This window comes from Epinephelus moara, chromosome 23, assembly GCF_006386435.1.
Source record: "Epinephelus moara isolate mb chromosome 23, YSFRI_EMoa_1.0, whole genome shotgun sequence".
Taxonomy (NCBI): Eukaryota; Metazoa; Chordata; class Actinopteri; order Perciformes; family Serranidae; genus Epinephelus; species Epinephelus moara.
Window position 1 is genome coordinate 18833968 of NC_065528.1, and position 18825 is coordinate 18852792.

General features: G+C 41.8%; 1 protein-coding gene across 4 annotated transcripts in view; it reads right to left on the reverse strand.

Moving 5' to 3' along the window:
- The window catches only part of LOC126385035 (ELKS/Rab6-interacting/CAST family member 1-like), a 211662-nt gene that overhangs the window by 192308 nt on the left and 529 nt on the right, over positions 1–18825 (reverse strand). For all 4 annotated transcript variants that reach the window (XR_007569391.1, XR_007569392.1, XM_050036531.1 and 1 more), the window contains exon 2: positions 247–1078. Coding sequence is in view for 2 of the 4 variants with exons in the window: in XM_050036531.1 (XP_049892488.1) it covers positions 247–747 (501 nt within the window). In the remaining 2 variants the exon portion in view is untranslated. The remainder of the gene's footprint in view (positions 1–246; positions 1079–18825) is intronic.

An 18825-nucleotide genomic window follows, 5' to 3' on the forward strand; every position in this document is an offset into this window, starting at 1 on the left:
TTTTAATCTGGGTCACTTCCAGAAACAAAATCACCAGGTTATTTTGTGTCGTAGTGTTGACTCAACACAGCAGCTTTTTAAATGTTTGTTCCTGTGGCATTAATTTGAAGGCTAAGAGTAGACAGACACTGCCCAGATAGTCTGCAGAGGAACAAACAAAGTGACTACATTTAAAACTGTGTTCAGTTCACAAAATGCTGCCTTCAGGTTGCAGAAATAAAAGAGGAAAATGATGTGATGCCTCACCTGTCTCATGGAGTGGGGGACAGTAGCTGCCTGTGCGATCTGGTTTTGCAGCTCCCCACCAAATGCTATTGCATCACTGGGAATGGCAGCACCTCCCACTCCTCCTCCAGTGTTTATATTCGGACTGCTCCCCATGACAGCCGCTCTGACCCCATAGGGGACCCTGGCCCCAGCCCTGCCAAGGGTCATGGTGCTTTTGGGCAGCTGTGGATTCAGCCCACTGCCCAGGCTCCCGATGCCGATCGGGTCATCAATTGTGTCAGCAAAGTACATGGGACCGCCTGTAGCGTAGGCAGCATTTAGAGACTGAATATTCTCCATGGACAGGGTTTTACCGGAGCCAGTGAGTCCGCCGGTGGAGCTGCTGCTGCTGTTTCGCCTGTGTCCGAGGCGTGGGGAGCGGGGGAGGCGTGGAGAGCGACCGGGGCTCCCAGACGCTGAGCCGTTACCATTGGATCCAACAACGTCCAGCTTTGAGACGGAACGGGAGCTACCGTACATGGTAACTGAATATGGTGTGTGTACTATAGTGATGAAAGAGGGTCTGATTCAAATGAATAAATCAGGCAAATCAAAAATACATGCTCAAAAGTACACAAAAGATCAGTATAAGCAAAAAATGTAGGATGGAACAAACTGCGGTCACTCTTCTACAGTAGTCCTTCTTGACTTTCTGAATTATCCTGACGCAGTGTTGACATAGCTATGATCAAGGCCTTTCCGGCACCCTCGCTGTAATCAATGGGCTTTGTTAGAAAGCAGGAATCAATAGGGCATCCCTTTTAGATGAAGGCAGAGAGTAAATCCACAAGGCCTGAGATGAAGGGATCACCTAAAAAGAAAGGAAGGAAGAGACAAAGACTTAGTGATCAGTGGAACAAAGATACACTGCATTAAGGTACAAAGGAACACACTGGATTTTTACCAGATTACAGTTTTGATTAATCTACTTTGGAGCAACAGACTGAATTCATCTCTTTGTGGACGGTATTTACTGTACACAAAATGCCAGTATTGGACAGTTATATCAGGTATCGGCGACTGGCTGAGGACATCACCAGCTTTTTTTAAATTGGATTTTTGTCATTTTATATTGCTAATTTAGTGGTCTGTCTCCGAAGAATGATTGAGAGGTGCAAACGGGTAAAAACAGCATGTAGAGCCAGCACACACCCGCGCTAATACATCAGCAATCGCCAGTTGGTGAGCTAACAGTGGCCGCTTGGAAGATTTTAACATAGTGCCCAACCCTAGAACTGCATGTATGTTACTAATGCATGTACTGTTGTCTCGTATCACATGGCACTGGCCTTTCCAGGAAAGAAAATAGGACAGAGCAAGACTAAGACCTTTGCACAGTGAGTCAGATGGGTGTCTTTAATCTGTCACCCTAAATAAATTGTTACACACAGAAACCTTGCACGCTGATTTCGATGCGTTTTATTGTTCTAGTCGTTGGGAAAATTCGCAATACTTGACAAAATAAAAGGACATTTCCTCCTTTGCCTCTCTCCACTGGAGTTACCTATCTGTCACAGCTCCCTCTCTGTCTTTCATTTGACAAGACTCTGTCCTGTTGCGACTGTGTCCCACCGCCACATTTCCTTCACTGATTCTTGGTCAAACGTCTCTAAAGGCTTCAGACGGTTGCGAAAAACACAGGAAATTGAACCTGTTCTGAAAATGTAATAATTGAAAATGATTGACACAATGTGAAGTCGTATATATTTTTAGACGTGCGACAATTCTGGACCAAAAAAAAGGACTCGGTGCCTTATGGCTCTACAAGGTTGTAATGCTCATTCTTAAGAAAATCAATCTGATTGAAATTTTGACCTAATGATGGTCAACAGATGAAAAGATAGCAGATCAGAGAGACCAGGAATGTCTTCACCAAATTGCTTGATGATCCATAATAGTTGTCCATCAAATAGTTGTCAAGACATTCGACTCAGAGCTACAAGTGTCAATGCCTTATTGCGCTAAATTGAAGGGACAGTTTACCCCAAAATCAAAAATACATATTTTTACTCTTACCTGTAGTCCTATACAAAATACAAATAATATTTACATCTTGTGCTGTCACAAGCACAAGCCATGAGTAGATGCACGCTTCCTTCTGGTGATACAGGTGGCGGATGCAGTTTGGTAGAAAGTTTGGTTTCTACATGAAACTGCTCATAACAAGGTCTGCAGATTATCTTGAGTAACCAATATCGTTAACACTCTGCAACTCACACCAAAACAATCTACACTGATAAATGGCTCCACAGGTAAGAGGTAAAATATGCAATTTTTATTTTGGGATGAACTGTCCGTTTAAGAGTCAGAGGATTATCCAATAATCCAATAATCCAATAATCGCTCATTAAAGATGCCCCAAAACTCCTTCTTCTGCCACCACTATGACTTGTACAGAGATATGAGAGGCTGATACACTCAGTCCACAGAATACAGTCAAAACAGTGCTTTGGCTTTATGCACAAACTCTGCCACAGGCACAAGCATCAGCTGATGTGTCGGTTCATATGATCACACAGGCCGCTTTGTCTCCCCGCCATCCATTACACCTTCTTCAGATCATCATCACACTATGTCCTAACACTTCTGGGCATCACATCAGAGTTACTGTCCTGCAGCTGTAACAAACTGTGTGATAGCAGATAACATTCAATCAGCTGATCTGATGGAACATTCATGACGGTAAATAATTAGTTTGTCTCCTGGAAGAATTACAGGCACGAAAATAGAATATTCCAGTCAATTAAATCTTGTTATTAATCCATTTTATTTTGCAATAAAAATGTGGGAAGAAAACATAAAGCAAAAAAACAAAAAAGACTGGAAAAATGTCCTATTCCTGTTAATCATATGAGTCACACTGGATAGACATTTTATGGGCTTTTAATCGGATGTAGAGTAGATGCCAAAAATGTAAACTACTACGTTTCACATGAAGCAAAAACACCATGAAATAGTATTTTGTCATGCTGTACAGCCTGGTATTAGAGTATGTGTGTGTGATGAAATAAATAACTTAAATATTAGAGTGGATTCAGTCAATCAGGTCAAAGAAACCTTGTAATTAATACAGCTGTAAAAATAATGAAGAATGTCATTCCTACTGAACTCAATTTAAAGGTGTAATCCGTGGCATTTTACTGACATAACTCACGAGCACTGGCTCACACATGTCGCTGATAAATGCCTCAGAGGGTGCTGAAAATCCAAGACTTCTGTTGTGAATGCTCTAATCTCCCAGGCCCCCTGAACTACCCACCATGTGCTATGTAAAAATTTGTCTGCATGAAGAATAAGGAAGCATTTACAACCAACAGTCATCTTTCAGTCATTCCGGTATCCTTGGAGACAGTGATGTCATCCTCAGGTCAGTGGACACATGACCCATTGGACACACCATCTGATCCTCACTCTCGCCTTACAAGTATGACCTAAAGTGAACTGAGCCGCCTCATAAATAGTCAGCACCCTCCAAGAATGAAAACTTCTGCCGTTTTTATCTGGCTTGTTTCTTCTCTATAATAACACATGGTAATTCTTAGAGTGCAGAAATATTCGCCCTCGAGTCCAGTACTTACATACCGTGGCTTTGACTTTAAAACCACTTACTGTCTGCAACATTAAAGATCTAGGAACTTGAGCTGGTAACATTTACTCTGGAGCTTCAAAGTCTAATACTGAACAATAGGACATTAAGGTACTTTTTAATTTGAATTTAGTCTTGAATGCAGACAACACTAAATACAAGTTCTCAAAAGCCAGAGAAATATGGACAATAGTTTACACACTGTGAACGGTCACAGCAGTATGGTCTGAGCAGGGCTCAGAGTATAAATAATGTGGTATCTGACTGGATCAAAAAGTTACATTTAAATTTCACAGACACACTTTGCAATGAGCTACAACAGAAAAACTGGATATCAGTGCAGAAACAGAGCTAATTTATATCCTCAGTAGGAAGCGTATGATCTGTATGTGTAATCATTTAAAAAAGGTAATATATTAATCTGCAATAAGTTAAAATCCTGTTGAAGTTAAAAAGCTCATATAGGTAAAAAGAAACAATTCATAAAAAGAAGGACTGAGATGTTAAAAAGACCATAAAGTCACTACAAATATGAGTTTAAAAACAGTAAATGTGAAGAGTTATAAAATGGTTTAAAACTGTAAACTCATCAGATGTTTAAGAAGGGGTTAAAATGTTACATAATCTCTTATTCATTTCATTGTTTGTTTTATTTGTTACAGTTAAAACCTAAGCTATAATAATCTCTGTCTTCCACTAAGGAGGTCTAGATATGTCAGAATCGGGGATCGATTATTTTGGTCTGAGCCCTCATACAGGGGATATCAATGTTTTCCTCACTTCACTAAGGCCTTGTTCAGACTGCCAGCCAAAATCCGAATTTTAGCCAATCTAGATTGGAACCAGATGGCTCGTATGAAGTCTGAACAGTTATAAATGACATGAAATCCGATTTTTGCAAACCAGATCGAAACCACCTTTGGGAGGTAGTTTCAAATCGCATTTGGACAGATGTGTCTGAGTCTGAACAGCTCCTTATATGACTTCACACAATACACGCTAGATGACGCCTCCGCTCCGACGTCGTTGCCACAGCAACCTGTCAGACTGGTCAGTAATGTGGCCCAGTCTGAACAGAACAAAAATCGGATTTGAGAAGGAATCAGATTTGAATCAGATTCGCCTGCAGTCTGAACGCAGCCTAAAGCTCTGGTTGAGGAAACACTGCATCACTTGTGTGATTCTTTATTCCCTGTTTTCCAGGTATGTGGTCGATAATGTGAACTGTGAAAAGGTTTCTGATAATTCTGTAAGACGTTTTGACTGTGAGAAGAACATTTATATGATGCTTGAGTAAGTTAAAACAATGTCTACTGGGTATTTAAAAGTAAGTACAAGCAAGCGAGACTGCCGCCATCTTGTATAAATGCAGCAAGTGTCTTCAGTGTTTACGTGTGTATATGCACATAAGTGAATGTATTTTGCACAGTTTATATCCTGTTTATGTAGTTACTTTATTTGTTCATGTTTACTTGTTTAATTAGCAACTTTTGTATAAGAAAAGGGTGTGAGTTCACTGAGCTACTTTTCATCAGATTTACTGAGGAGACTGAACTAATAAGGAAAATGTGACTTACGTTTGAGGAATGCTGTATTTTATTTTATTAATAATTTAGATTAAGTTGTTCTATAATGCAATTTGTGTATTAAAAGACTGCAAGTTAAGATTGTTAAATTAATGTGCAGTTTAAAGATAAGTGGCATTGAATCACACTATTTGAGCTGTAAACATACTTATACAGTATATGCAAATGTATTTTTGTGCAGATGTACTCTGTTTCAACGAACATGTTGTTGTAAAATATGATTTGCTTACTTCACTAAAGCTCTGGTTGAGGAAACACTGCATCACTTGTGTGATTCTTTATCCCTGTTTTCCAGAGTGCAACATATGATCTCTGACTCACTCTAAAACTCCTAGATTTAGTTCATCACCCTGCCATAAGATTTATCACCTATAACCATTACTCTACTCATCATTGCATCTTGTATGAAAAGGTTGGGTACCCATCTCTAACAGTACGACATGAAAGGCACTGGTTTCTTTTTATTAAACTTACACATCACATCCTATGGTCATTATTTAGCTTATTCAAATGATTCGGAAACTGCTTTTTGTGCTGCACACACTTTACAACAATTTACACCGCACATTAAAACTTAAAAACAATGTTAAGACTCATGCAGAAGTCATTACAAGCATCAGGCAACCAAGAGACACAGTGCCAAAAAACACAAATATAGCAAAGCAAAATGCAAAATGAGGACTACGCTGGCCGACGCAAAAATGCAAATGGTTCTATCTAGAGCCAGTGTTTGTTTTGTCTGTTCTGGGCTACTGTAGAAATAAGAGGACTTAGCTAATTTTAATATCCCTTTTCTACCAAAATTAGCACATGTATGTTGGTTTTTTAAAGACAAGAAAACCTGCTAAAAATAGGCGATAGACTAGTTTCACATTGCCAATACAGGTGTTGTGTTCCCATCAATGCAGATCACAGCCAGAGCCGATCATGTTCGACGTCACAGCCGGCCAAAGAACGGGTCAGTGAACAGCAGCAGCGTAGAGGCCTGTGGAAACTTTATGATGGTCTCTGCTTTTTATATATCCCATATATAGTAGTCTCTTTTTCAAACTTGGTGCAGACTAAGGCTCCGATCACACTGAAAGTGTTTTGCAGGTTGGGTTGCACTGCCTTTTTTTAATTGAATGCCACTCGTAAGAAAATCGGTTGCTGCTCCTTTTTATTGTTGCCAGGCAACCACCCCATCACGTCCTTACACTAACCTTCCCATGCAATCAATCTGTTTTTTTGTTTTTTCACAGTAATCAGCATCTAGTTCCTAAAATGTTGAGGCAGAGGGTACCTGCTGTAGCTCTGGTTGAGGGTGAGAGGCTGTCAGTAAATAGTTTGTTGGTCACAGGGAAACAGAGATCTGTGTGGGTACATGAGACCCTAAAAAAGAGGGTGGATCACAGGGAGCCCCACCAGTTCGTCCAGGAGCTTCGCCTCCATGATGGACGTTTCTAGGTGTATTTTAGGATGACTCAGGGGCAGTTTGACAACCTGCTGTCTAGTGTCGTGCCGTATAGCTCTGCGTATCCAGCAACTGCTACCACCAGTTTCTCCTCCATTGTTTACCAACTGTAAACTTGTTGTTGTGACCACCACAGAAGGCCCGCCTCTAAAAAGATCTGACTGGAAAATGGGGGAAAAGATGAAGAAAAAAGACATGACGTGAGGCGCTTTTCCACTCTGAGGTTAAGTTTTTTCAACATGAGGAGTTCAGAGCTCTCCGGCAAAAACGGCAGGCGCCTAGAGTGAAGAAACACGAGGCACGTCCAACACAAAAAACGCAAGTAAAAAGCTTCATTCTCATTAAAAGCAATTACAAAGAGCCGCCTCAAGCTGCTAAAACGCTTTCTGTGCGATCAGGGACTAATTTGGATTGATGCTTGAGTGCTAGTTGGGTTGAGACGGACGGTATTTGTGGTGGCGCGTCATTGCATCTCGTCTGTAGCAAGCATGTTCATCCGGGTGTACCCATCAATGCCGATCAGAGCTGGAGCCGATAAATGCCTGTGACTAAAGCAGAGTCGGCCCCTTTTAATGTTTCCTGCACCCCTACTTTGCGTCCCGTCCCGGGCCTTTGACAGCCTGGCAGTAGTGTATTTTTCCAACTGATGTTCTGCTAGGCTTAGATCTTTGGCCAAGGAGATATTACTGACAGCCAGTCAGTTACAGCTACACACACACACACACACACACACTCAAACGCAAAGAGTAACCATCTGCTGTGTCTCCCCTAAGGCCAAAAACACACACCTGGAGAGAAACAGGCCAGGACCCTGCCTTTAGCACAAGCACACACCCACACACACACTTACATTCGCTTAATGCACTTACAACATGCATGAGTGAAAACTGTGCACATGTGCAGATCTACACAATCAGTCAATCTAAATACACACATACAGATAAATCAGTCGACACATGAAGACAAACATGGGAATAGACGCCACATTCACAGATGAACACACATGCACATTGGCTCAGTGGCCTTGAGTGATCATGTCACTAACAACACACACATCAAATGCTTCACTTGAGGCCAATGAGATAGCAGAGACAGAGAATGTGTGTGTGTGTGTATGTGTGTGTGTGTGTTTAGGGCTTTCCTCCTCCTCCCCTCCAGACCTGCTGACCTGTACATAATGTATATGCTCATGTCCCAATTCCCCCTATAATACAAAACATGCAGACGATGTATGAACCTTTATTTAAGCATTTATTTGACACACAAATGGCTCTCTGCTTGTATATGTTGGACACTGGGTGGTTGGAGGGTTAAGAGTATTGCTCAAAAGCACCTCGGACTTGGCTGTGGAAACAACTGTTTTCATGGTGGAGATCCACAAGCTCCCAGAGTCCAACTGTTAGGCAGCAACAATCCAGATATCACAATTTTAGCCATAACGTTATTTTCCTTGGTCGCTGATTTCATGTGAAGGAGGTACAGGACAATAAATACACATATCCTTCCACTTCTGAACTGCTTACCTTGTTTGGGGTTGCAGGGAGCTGGAGCCTATCCCAGCATGCACTGGGCACCACTCTGTCACACAGCTAAACACTTCTTTTTATTTTTATTTTTACTGGCTTCAGGCCCTCATGGAAACCACAACACACACCATGTTGTGTTTTCTACAGTTCAAGTCTAAGGGTCACATGAATAAACCGCCAGTGTGTCCCACAGGTTGGGGATTTATTTGTGGTGGCTTCAGACTCGGGCTTGGACGGCAAATGAAAACAATAATAACCTTGAGTTTGTAATTTCACATGAGCCTACCACTCTGGCGAACGCCACTGTAAACAAGCACACAAATAAAAGACACTTGTGACACAGCTGGCACCACAAGATTGAGAGAGCACGAGCATATGACCGTCCAAGACCCATCTGTCAGCAGCAGGCTTACCATCCCTCTTGCCCTTTCACACGAATGTGAGAAAGCAATGCAGCGCTGCCGTAAGAAACATCTGTTGAACAGCGCTACACTGAGAGTTCATCAAAGTTCACCTTTCATCTTGGAAACAGTAGTTTCACAAAAAAAATCTTCACCCCAGGTACACTTACTAGCTTTTTTTCAGAGCTCTCAAACCCATGACACAGTCTTAATCAGCAGACGGAATATGCTGCGGTTTAAAGTAGAGCTGCAATGATCAATCAATCAATTATTAGACGGACAGAAGATTAACTGACAACTATTTTGCTAATCTATTAATAGTTCTCAGTAAATGTTCAAGCCCAAAATATGATATTTCCTGGTTCTCAAGTGTGACGATTTGTTGCTTTCCTTAGTTTCCTTAGTTTGAAATGTTGGTTGGACCAAATGAGAAATTTGATGAAGTCATGTATATATAGGATATAATAAAAGGTTGTTCTCACTGTTTTCTAATGTATTTCAGTACAAACTGCTAATTGATTCATCCTGAAAATAATCTGCAGATCAATCAGCAATGAACATAACACTAGTTGCAGCATGCCAAGCCCTTGAGTTAAGACTTTTTTGGACGTGCCACTGTGCAAAGGATATCCTGGTTAATAATGTTAGGGCAGTTGTGACCATAAAAAGAGCTGCAGCAAATGTTTATTTACGTTATGGATTAATCTTCAGATTGTTTTCTCAATTAATCTTTTAATTACAAAATAACCACACCAAGTCCAAGATAACATCATCTATGTCTTGTTTTGTCCAACAGTCCAAGGCCCAAAGATATTCAGTAAAAGATGACATAGGCAGAAATCTCGAAAAGGCAGAATTTAAAAATCCATTTCCTCTATCCTCTCTGTCCTAAGTCCCTCCAACCAAACAACCACAGGCGTACGCATGTTCTTTCACTCTGCACCCCTAGCCCCACTCTCCCACACTCTCTCTGTTTACTAGACCACAAATGAGACTAGCGACTAACATTAGCGACCCCACAGTACCTGCACTTTGCTACCTGATTACCCGATTACACGCCACTCAGCAACAGTTACTATACTAGATGTTTATCAGATAGTGCTGTCGCNTGGGCTTTATAAATAAAATTGATTGATTGATTGACCTGCCGCTGTGGACTGCTTTCCCGAAAGGAGAGCCGCCAGCAGCTTGAGGAGACAGACCTTCAGTCAGCAGCTGTAGTGGCTCGAATTCAGACAGCACAAACCCCTCCCCCAGCGCCATGTACACAGCAGGCTGTTGGCCAGCGGCACCGTGGGGGGGGGGCTAACCTGTGTAATGGCAGCAACAGAAAGTTTATAGATCTGGCAGGGAGTCAGGACTCTCCGGGGTTTGCATTGGCTGGATTCTGGCTGCTTCAGGTGCTGCTGACCAGGGGCCGTCTCCAGAGCTGCTGTACGCACTCCTGTCAATGAGGTGGTCTAAAGCGGCAGGGAGTGAGGCAGAGGAAACACTGTGATTTGAGGATCTAGCTAATGTTAGCTTCATAAATATGAACTTGAAGCTGCAGCTGTGAGCCTTTGCCTCTGGTTGGCAAAAGGCTAAACTATTATTTTCTGTCCATCTCTGAAATGTTTTGCCAGTACTGTCTCATGTTTTGTTTCTATTATCATCAGACTCTTTTTAGACTCTCTTTTTGATAAGTTAGTCTTCCTTTTTTGGGTTGCTTTGCAGCGTAGGCAGTTGTGGTCAATGCTAGTGTAGCAACTTTCTCTGCAGGATTCTCTGCCATTGAATTACGGTTTAACTGAAGGGACATGCACGCACATCTGCATTTGAAGAACAGCCAATAGGAATGCCCTCTCTCTCTGAAATGACCCATTATTGGCCAAAATCTCCAGTCACAGCCTGAAAACAGAGCCAAAAAGAGGACTTGAATTTCAATATGGTGTTTATTATGGGATTTCTGGCCCAAACGAAGCCAAAACTAAACTGCCTACCCAAACTTTCATATCATAGAGGACTAAGAAAATCAGCAAATATTCGCAGTATATTAATATTCTGTCAACCAAGTAATTGATTAGTAATTTTAGCTCCACTCTGATAAGTCTTCACAAGCTAATATGCCTGTTGCAAAATCAGGATTATTAGTCAAAATCTGACTGGAGAATATATAATTACAATTAACTTCAAATACAGCATTGCTCCCACTGTTCATATTATACTATAAACATCCAATCACAAAATGCCCGACTACAACCACAATACCTACTGGAACGTATCCTGATTCAGGCCCTGGAGTGAACTTAAGAACCAAAATAACCTCATCCCCTTCACGTCTACAAAACACTCAACAGGAAACGCCAGCACACACAACGCCCTGGTAACTAAAAGCCATGCTGTATGTCTCATCTTTCCTCCACACACTCCTTCCTCACACACATGATGTTGTCTTAGGCCTCGCTAAATCCTAGAATATCACACTGGGATACCAAGAAAGTCTGCGTGGTTGAGTGCCACGTACTGTACTTGTACTTTTGTGGATGATCAGTATGTGCAGGAACAGGAGAGAACAGACTTCGAATTTGGAGTCGATTTCACAACACGGCAACCGATACAGAAGCAACTCAAATCTTAGATAGACATATTGTCACCTGACGTTAATATGGCAAACTTTTCGCAAACAGAAGCCTGTTTATACATCCATTTACTACCTCTAATCCCTCCTTTGCCTCCTGACTCTCACTTGTCTCCCTGATGCTTTCACTTCCTCTCACTGCCTGTCTCTTTCTCCATCAGCATTCCTGAAGGTGTTCAGCATGTTCTATTTATGTGACAACCACACATCCATCTGTCACACTGCACAATGCAACACACACACACACACCACTCAACCTATACTTAGCCAGCTGGTGTTTCAGCGTGGGAGCCGATTTTTACAAAGTTCGTGTCTCGCCTGGGGATCGGGGCTCATGAAAACACACTACACTCATCTTGAATATTATTATTCTCCATTACGCTCTGTTCCTGTCAGGCTCGCTGTGATATGATGGGGCTAGAAAGGACTCACTGGTGCTGTCTGGGGTAACACATCTCACTGAAAGCCAACTTGACAGCCCAGCTGAAGGGGAGTGCCGTACTCGCTCTGCACCTAATCTGTCTGAAGATTTAAGGGGATGACCCGCCGCTCACCAGAGTCAGCTCTTTTAACCTTCACAGCTGCTTTATCGCCACGATAATAACATTGTCTCTCTGCAAATCCAATTGTTTGTCCACAGAGCGTAAGAGTGAGGTGGATTATTTCAACCCAAATAGCATTACTATTACTTCATAGTAAATACAACATAAAAGCAAGACTGTGTAGCAGCTCATGTGTCGTCCAGGGCCAGTATTTATTTAATTAACTTCTAAGTATTACATGTTTTTTTCCTGCAAAACCATGATGTCATTTTAATCTTTAAAGAATTTATTGGTGTGAACATCTCTGGTGGCCGTTACCATGTTAAATTAATAACGACATAGGTATAAATAAATAAGAAACTAGCTGACACAGAAACGAAAATAAACTGGACTAGTAATGAAACTCTGCTGGTGTATGAGTTACATCAGATAAATCATATGAAGAATTTAGTACCAAAATGCCACATGCAGACAATGAAGATGCATGCGAGTGGTTCTGTTTATTATCTGCATTATTTGACTGCATTATTTTTTATAGTCACATCCAAAAATATCTCAGATCTATGCTCTCTTCTGTTTCTGTAATCTACGATCTACTCTAAACAACTTTAGAGACCTCTTGAGTTATCCGAATTTTAAGAGTGTTTTTAAAGTTGCAAGAAATGAGCTGGCAGTTCACCCCCAACATCAGACTTAGATATATTTCCTCTTACCTGTAGTGCAATTAACCAGTCTAAATTGTTTTGGCATAAGTTGCAGAATCGGCAGTAGAGATGTCTGCCTTTTCTCCAGCATAATGGACCTAGATGGCACTCAGTTTGTGGTGCTCCAAGCACCATAAATACATTTAAAAAACACTCGACAGCAATGTCACTTTCCAGAAATCATGACCCGGTTACTCAAGATAAATCACAGACCTTGTTGTGAGAAGTTTCATGTAGGAATGTTTTATTTTTTACTGAACTACACTTGCCAATGTCTTCAAGAAACGCAAGGAAGTCCAATTGCCTACGCTATAGCAGTTACGATTACCATGACCTGGATGACTGAGAATCTTCACCGACAACTACACTTGCCAATCATATCACCGTGCAGAAGGATGTATGCATCCAATACCTTGAAGATATCTACAGTAAGACCCCAGTACCAAGTAAAATCGAAACGTCTCCAGTCAGACAATACCTGTATTCAATCCTTTGTGCACCAGGGGTGTGATCCCGGACCGTCTCCTAACACCAGATCAGCACACTTTCTGTTGCTGCCATCTCCGGAGCCGCCCTCCTCTGTTAACAGTCAGTTCAACATCTACACAGTTAGCACGAGCTAACATAGGCAGGAGCAGCAGGCATCCAACACCTAGCCAATGAACGGTCCCAACAAACTCACACTGAAACCAAAAAAAGGCGTGACTTTGTTTTAAAACCAGTTAATAACCGTTTAGTAACGTCAGCCGTGTGATGCTAACAGTTAGCCCTGTCACTGTGTGTGTGCAGCTGGGCGGACTCTCATAACTGTCCCCAGCGCAGAGCTAACACACCTGCAACAAGAACTACAACCCATACAGTCTGTGGTGTGGTGAAGTCGAATGCAGTGTGTGTGTTCGGCTTGACATGGTGCCACCAAAACATTCACCAACATGGGTAACGAGGTACTCTGTTGGCATCAGTATCATTTTAAGGGCACTAGTATTGTTACTGGTATTGTAGTCTTTTAAACAATACTCGGCCCTAGATGAGAGGCTGGCGCTTGTAACAGCATGAGATGTAAACTTTAAAGGCGTCCTCCTCTGCTGAGCTATAAGGTTAGCTAGCTCAGTGGTGCTAGGTGAGCTAGCAGTAGATGCACGCTTCCTTCTGCGCTGTGATTCGGTTGGCAGGTGTCTCACAATAAGGTCTGTGGATTATCTTGAGTAACTGGGTCATGGTTTCTGGAAAGAGACATTGCTGTTGAGTTTTTCAAATGGATTTTCTGGCGCTTTGAGCACCACAAGCCGAGTGTCATCTAGTTTTATTATGCTGGAGAGAAGGCAGACATCTATCTACAACACTCCACAACACAACCCAGACTGAAAATAGCACCAGAGGAAACACATATATGTTTAATTTTGGGGTGAACTGTCCCTTTAGAAAGTGCACGCACAAGTCAAAGTGAATGGTTTCTACTTCTTTTTATTCTTCCACATCCCAGAGTCCAAAATTTCATGTTTAGCGGTTTGATAAATAAAGGCAACAGGTCACCCGCAGTGCAGCTTCTCACTGCTTCATGATGTATTTCACGAGGACCCATTTAGCACTGCTGCGTAATGCGTAGCTCATGCAATGCTGCTGTTTGCTTTTGAGTAGCATAGTATTAGTGGTTTGGCTTTGTTCCGCATACAGAAACAAGATATTGTCTCCATGTTGGGGCATGTTATTGATGACAAATCATAATTATAGCTTTGTGCTGATTTATGCAGTTGTAACTGAATTGCAACACATCTATAGTCATTTCTACAGGATTTATGTGGAATTAAAAGACTTCATAAATGAAACTTTTTTTTGTCAGAGATAGAGAGGAGAGAGAAAAGTCAACTAATCTGGTAAAAAGGATATTGGAATAGCCAAAACTGCAAGGGTTTGTTTTTCAATTAACAGAGCAGCCCAATTACACATGGGAGAAAATATCAGGCAGAAGATGTCTGGAAAAGATACAGATTTTGGCTCACCAGAGTGTGTGTGTTACTTGTAACTTCACTCTGTGCCACCAGTCCTATCAGCGATAAGACATATAATATGGTTCAGACACTGGAAAGCACAACCCTGATAAGAGACAGATAGCATCAGTTCCAGTCTATTGTGTACCACAGGAAATTAATCTGAGATGCAGGCTGGGCAAACAAAAACGAGCATACAATCAGACACTCACACACACACTGTGACTCACACACACACATCCATGTACATGAATACACTGCTGCAGAAGAAGTACACCGATGCCATGCAAACACGGCGCACTTATCTAATCTTGGCTGCTGCCTACATGGCAAATATGGAAAATGTACCGTTGAGACTCGACAATTAACACAAAGGCAGGGAAGCACAAAACTAATTCGGGGAGTGTGTAGTAGTTAATGGAAGAGAAATTGAGAGTGAAACTCCCCCCAAGGCTCGTCCTGTGAAGAGGAATGTGCTCGTACCGTCAACTTGCCAGGTTAAATAAGGATGAAGTGAGCTGGGAAGGTGATTCAAACACCCCCTGAAAATCAATCTATCTGAGGTGATAGAAATAAATCCTACCCCTGGCAAAGTGATAAAGCAAGTTGAATAAATAAACAGCACACAAGGCGTCAAAGATTTTGGTCTTGTGATAAAATTGAGTTCTGGAAAGCAATCTGAAAGAGCTACTGTCTTTGTGAGATTAAAGGGATAATTCACCCACACAGTGACCATTTGTAGATCAATTAGTCATTCCATATTACCTTGAATTTGTCAAGTAAACGTTTTCTCACATGCCTCCACAGGAAACTGCAAGCATATTGATTTACTAGTTGACTGGGGACCACGAAACTATATCAAAACATCCATTTTCAAACTCTCACACAACCTCTGCAGTATAATCCACGTCTCATTTATCCAGTCGTATGATCAGTAGTTCACTAACATCTTCTATTCCACCTTTAATAAGTCTGTTCTTTCTTTTAACATTTTCCATTGGTTTGGTAATCTGAGCCTTAAAAACAAGAATAAGCAGGACAAAGTGGTCAAGTTGTGCTGTAAGATCACTGGTGTTACCTTTAATAAGCTACACCATCTGTAGGTTGAGGGTCACATCTAAAGCTTGGTCTAGTGTCTCAGACGCTCAACATCCCCTCCATGTTTCAGATGCCTCCATCGGGGCGGACGCTTTGCCTCCCTAAACGCAGCACTAAGCCTTACAGATCGCCCTTTGTCCCATGTGTTATCCCTTATCTTAACCAGAAGTGACCACTGATGTGCATGATTTACCCCTGACAGTGTGTGATACTGGATACTGTACTGTCTGTTTTGTTGCACTCATGACTTCTGTCTGTGTCTCAAATTGCCCCTCTGGGACATTAAAGTTTGCCTTAACGTAAAACAAACCTTAGTATTGGAGTCTTGGTTTGAAGAGGGCATTGATAAGTTTCACTTTAGGTTCAGTTTTAAACACTAGGGATTTTAGCAAAAATGTTTGCTCGACTGCATACGACTGGATAAACTAGACTTGGATTACATCAGACGAGTTGTGTGAGAGTTTGTAAACGGATGTTTTAATATAGTTTGTTAAATGTGTTCCTCAATCAATTAATCAATCAATACGTTCACCATTTTCCATGGAGGCATGTGAGAAAAACATTTTCTTCACAAGTTCGAGGTAACACAGCGTGACTTATTGATTTACAAATTGGTGAAGTATTCCCTTAAGTTCCTCATGTTGTTGCAAACCCTTGAGTATTTCACTGCTGGAGAGATGATCTTTTCATCAAACTGGGCTGTCTATGCAGCAGAAAGACGTAAATACTTTTGTAATTGGTGCTACACGACCAGAGAAGACAGAGGAAAAGGTCTGTGGCACTTGCTTTTGCTCAACCTACAACTACCAGAATGAACTGCAATAAACGCACTGGTGGGTGACGTAATGCGAGCTTGACTTTTTGTCACAGGAAACAATATGGCGGCCTATTATGAATTATAGTTAAACAGTAAGCTAAACTATGTTTCTGAAGACATTTAAGGAAAGAGAAACGCAACGCAGTAGCAGAATCTTGGTTCGTATTTGATCAGCACTGCTTAGTTTTACCATTTTATCTCAGTTTTTTCAGTCTCCATTATTACAGTGCAGGAAACAGTATGGCGCCCACTTCCTGTTCACAAATTCTTATATTACAGCCTAACAGTGCACCAAAATGTAGGGCTGGGAGATAAAACGACCATGTATAATATATATTTTCACACAAGATATAAATTTAGACAACACCGTTTATATCGATAAAGGGTCCAGTTGCGTTACATAACGCATACCACACTCTACGCACAGCTCCACCCCACTCACACACTCACAAGTTCTCCAACAACACTAAGAGAAACACGTAGCTGCTACTCTGTTTAATCTGTTAATTAGTCTACAGTGCGACATCGGTCTATATGTTGCACATGAGGTGCTAAATCAGTCTGTGAGATGAATGAAATGACCGCAGCACGGATTTAGGCCGACTTGATACCTTTATACTCATGTTTTAGTTTTGTGCCCTGTGCTGCAAACCTTGTATTTTCAAGCAGGGAATAAAATCAGTCTTTGCATTTCAGTTTGGTCACAGTCTAAAAAAAGAGCGTGTGACATCTCAAATGTGGCTTTGACTTTCAACTGAAAACGTGGCCCATTTAATAGAAATACCGAGATATATATCGTGTGTCACCAGTCAGCCTGTACGTATCATCCAGCCCTACTGAATTGTGTTTCTGAAATCTTTTCAGGCAAGAAATAAGCAACACAGTAACATAATCTTGGTTTATATTTGATCAGCACTTCCTACAGTTTGATGTGAGTTTGCAAGAGGAAGAGGGGCAGGTCTCTCTTCTATCTGCTTCTTTTGTGTACCTGGTGGCGGGCATACGAAAATACAGAACAACAATCCATAGCTCGAGCAACAGCCCTAGAGCCAGCGAAAATCGACTGGAAATGGACGCGAGCTGAAAGATGAGCAGGGAGATCTGCGTGCTGGTTACATGGAGAGAAGTTCACCACAGTTCATTTACACATACTACCCACACTGTCATAGTACAAAGCTGGTTGAAAGTCAGCAAAGTATCCCTTTAAGCCAAAGGTTTTTACCTTTGATGTTGAGGAGTCAGGAGGCTCTCAGGCTGTGCACAAGGTTCATTAGATAAATATATCTATGAGCCAAGCCATGCTAAATTTAGATTATTAAAACTGACTCTACAACAAAATAAAAAACCCCAACGTATGAATAGTATAGGAGCAACGTTTCCGTAAAGGCAGGCTGAGGTATGCAGAGCCTGGGCATTTAAAAATGTCCAGTGTTTACAACAATCTCAGTGGAAGGAAGCGGCTCAGTTCCCTGACTCGGTGTTCCCGGAGGAGGGGCGGTGCAAAGAAACAGAGCTGTGGGCGGAACACGAAGGAAATCACGGCGTCCCCTCGTATACCCACCCCTCGCTTCTCCCTCTCCCTCTCCCCCCCGGGGACATTGCAAAACACACGCAGCAGATTTAACCACGGTCATATGTCGAGTCCAAGTTTTGCTCAGATTGATTTGGCTTTGCAGAAATGTTTTGACATGTTGCTTAGGACGTGGCTGCTGTGCAACTGTGGCTGCATTAAAACACACTTTTAAGAGAAATGCACATAGTTGTGCAGCTGGATGTTGATTGAGACTATCACAGCACAACTAAAAGTCACCATGGGAGATGAAACTTAATATTGACTCCCACAGGCACACTTAAAGTCCCCAAGGGAATATCAGTGACACCACAGGAGATACAGCCGCTGTATGGTCACTAAACTGGCGCTGTTGGAGAATATTACAGGATTATGATAGCAATTATGTGGCTTTGAGGGACTGTCAGCAGCACTACTTCTGCAGCCTGCAACACACTGAACAGACTGATAATCGCATTTAAGACGTACAGAGACGAGACATAGTGTTATTAGCTCGTTATTCCAGGGGGAAGCCTCTGGCTGTACAAGCTGCAACTGGTTTACTGGGCAAAAAATAGGAAGTCACTGTCGTCTAGTAACAATACAAAATGTATCAAGATGACAAGTGTGGCCCGACACACGTAGCGACACTGCTCCCCTCCCGGCGGAGATATAACAGACCTACCTCTCT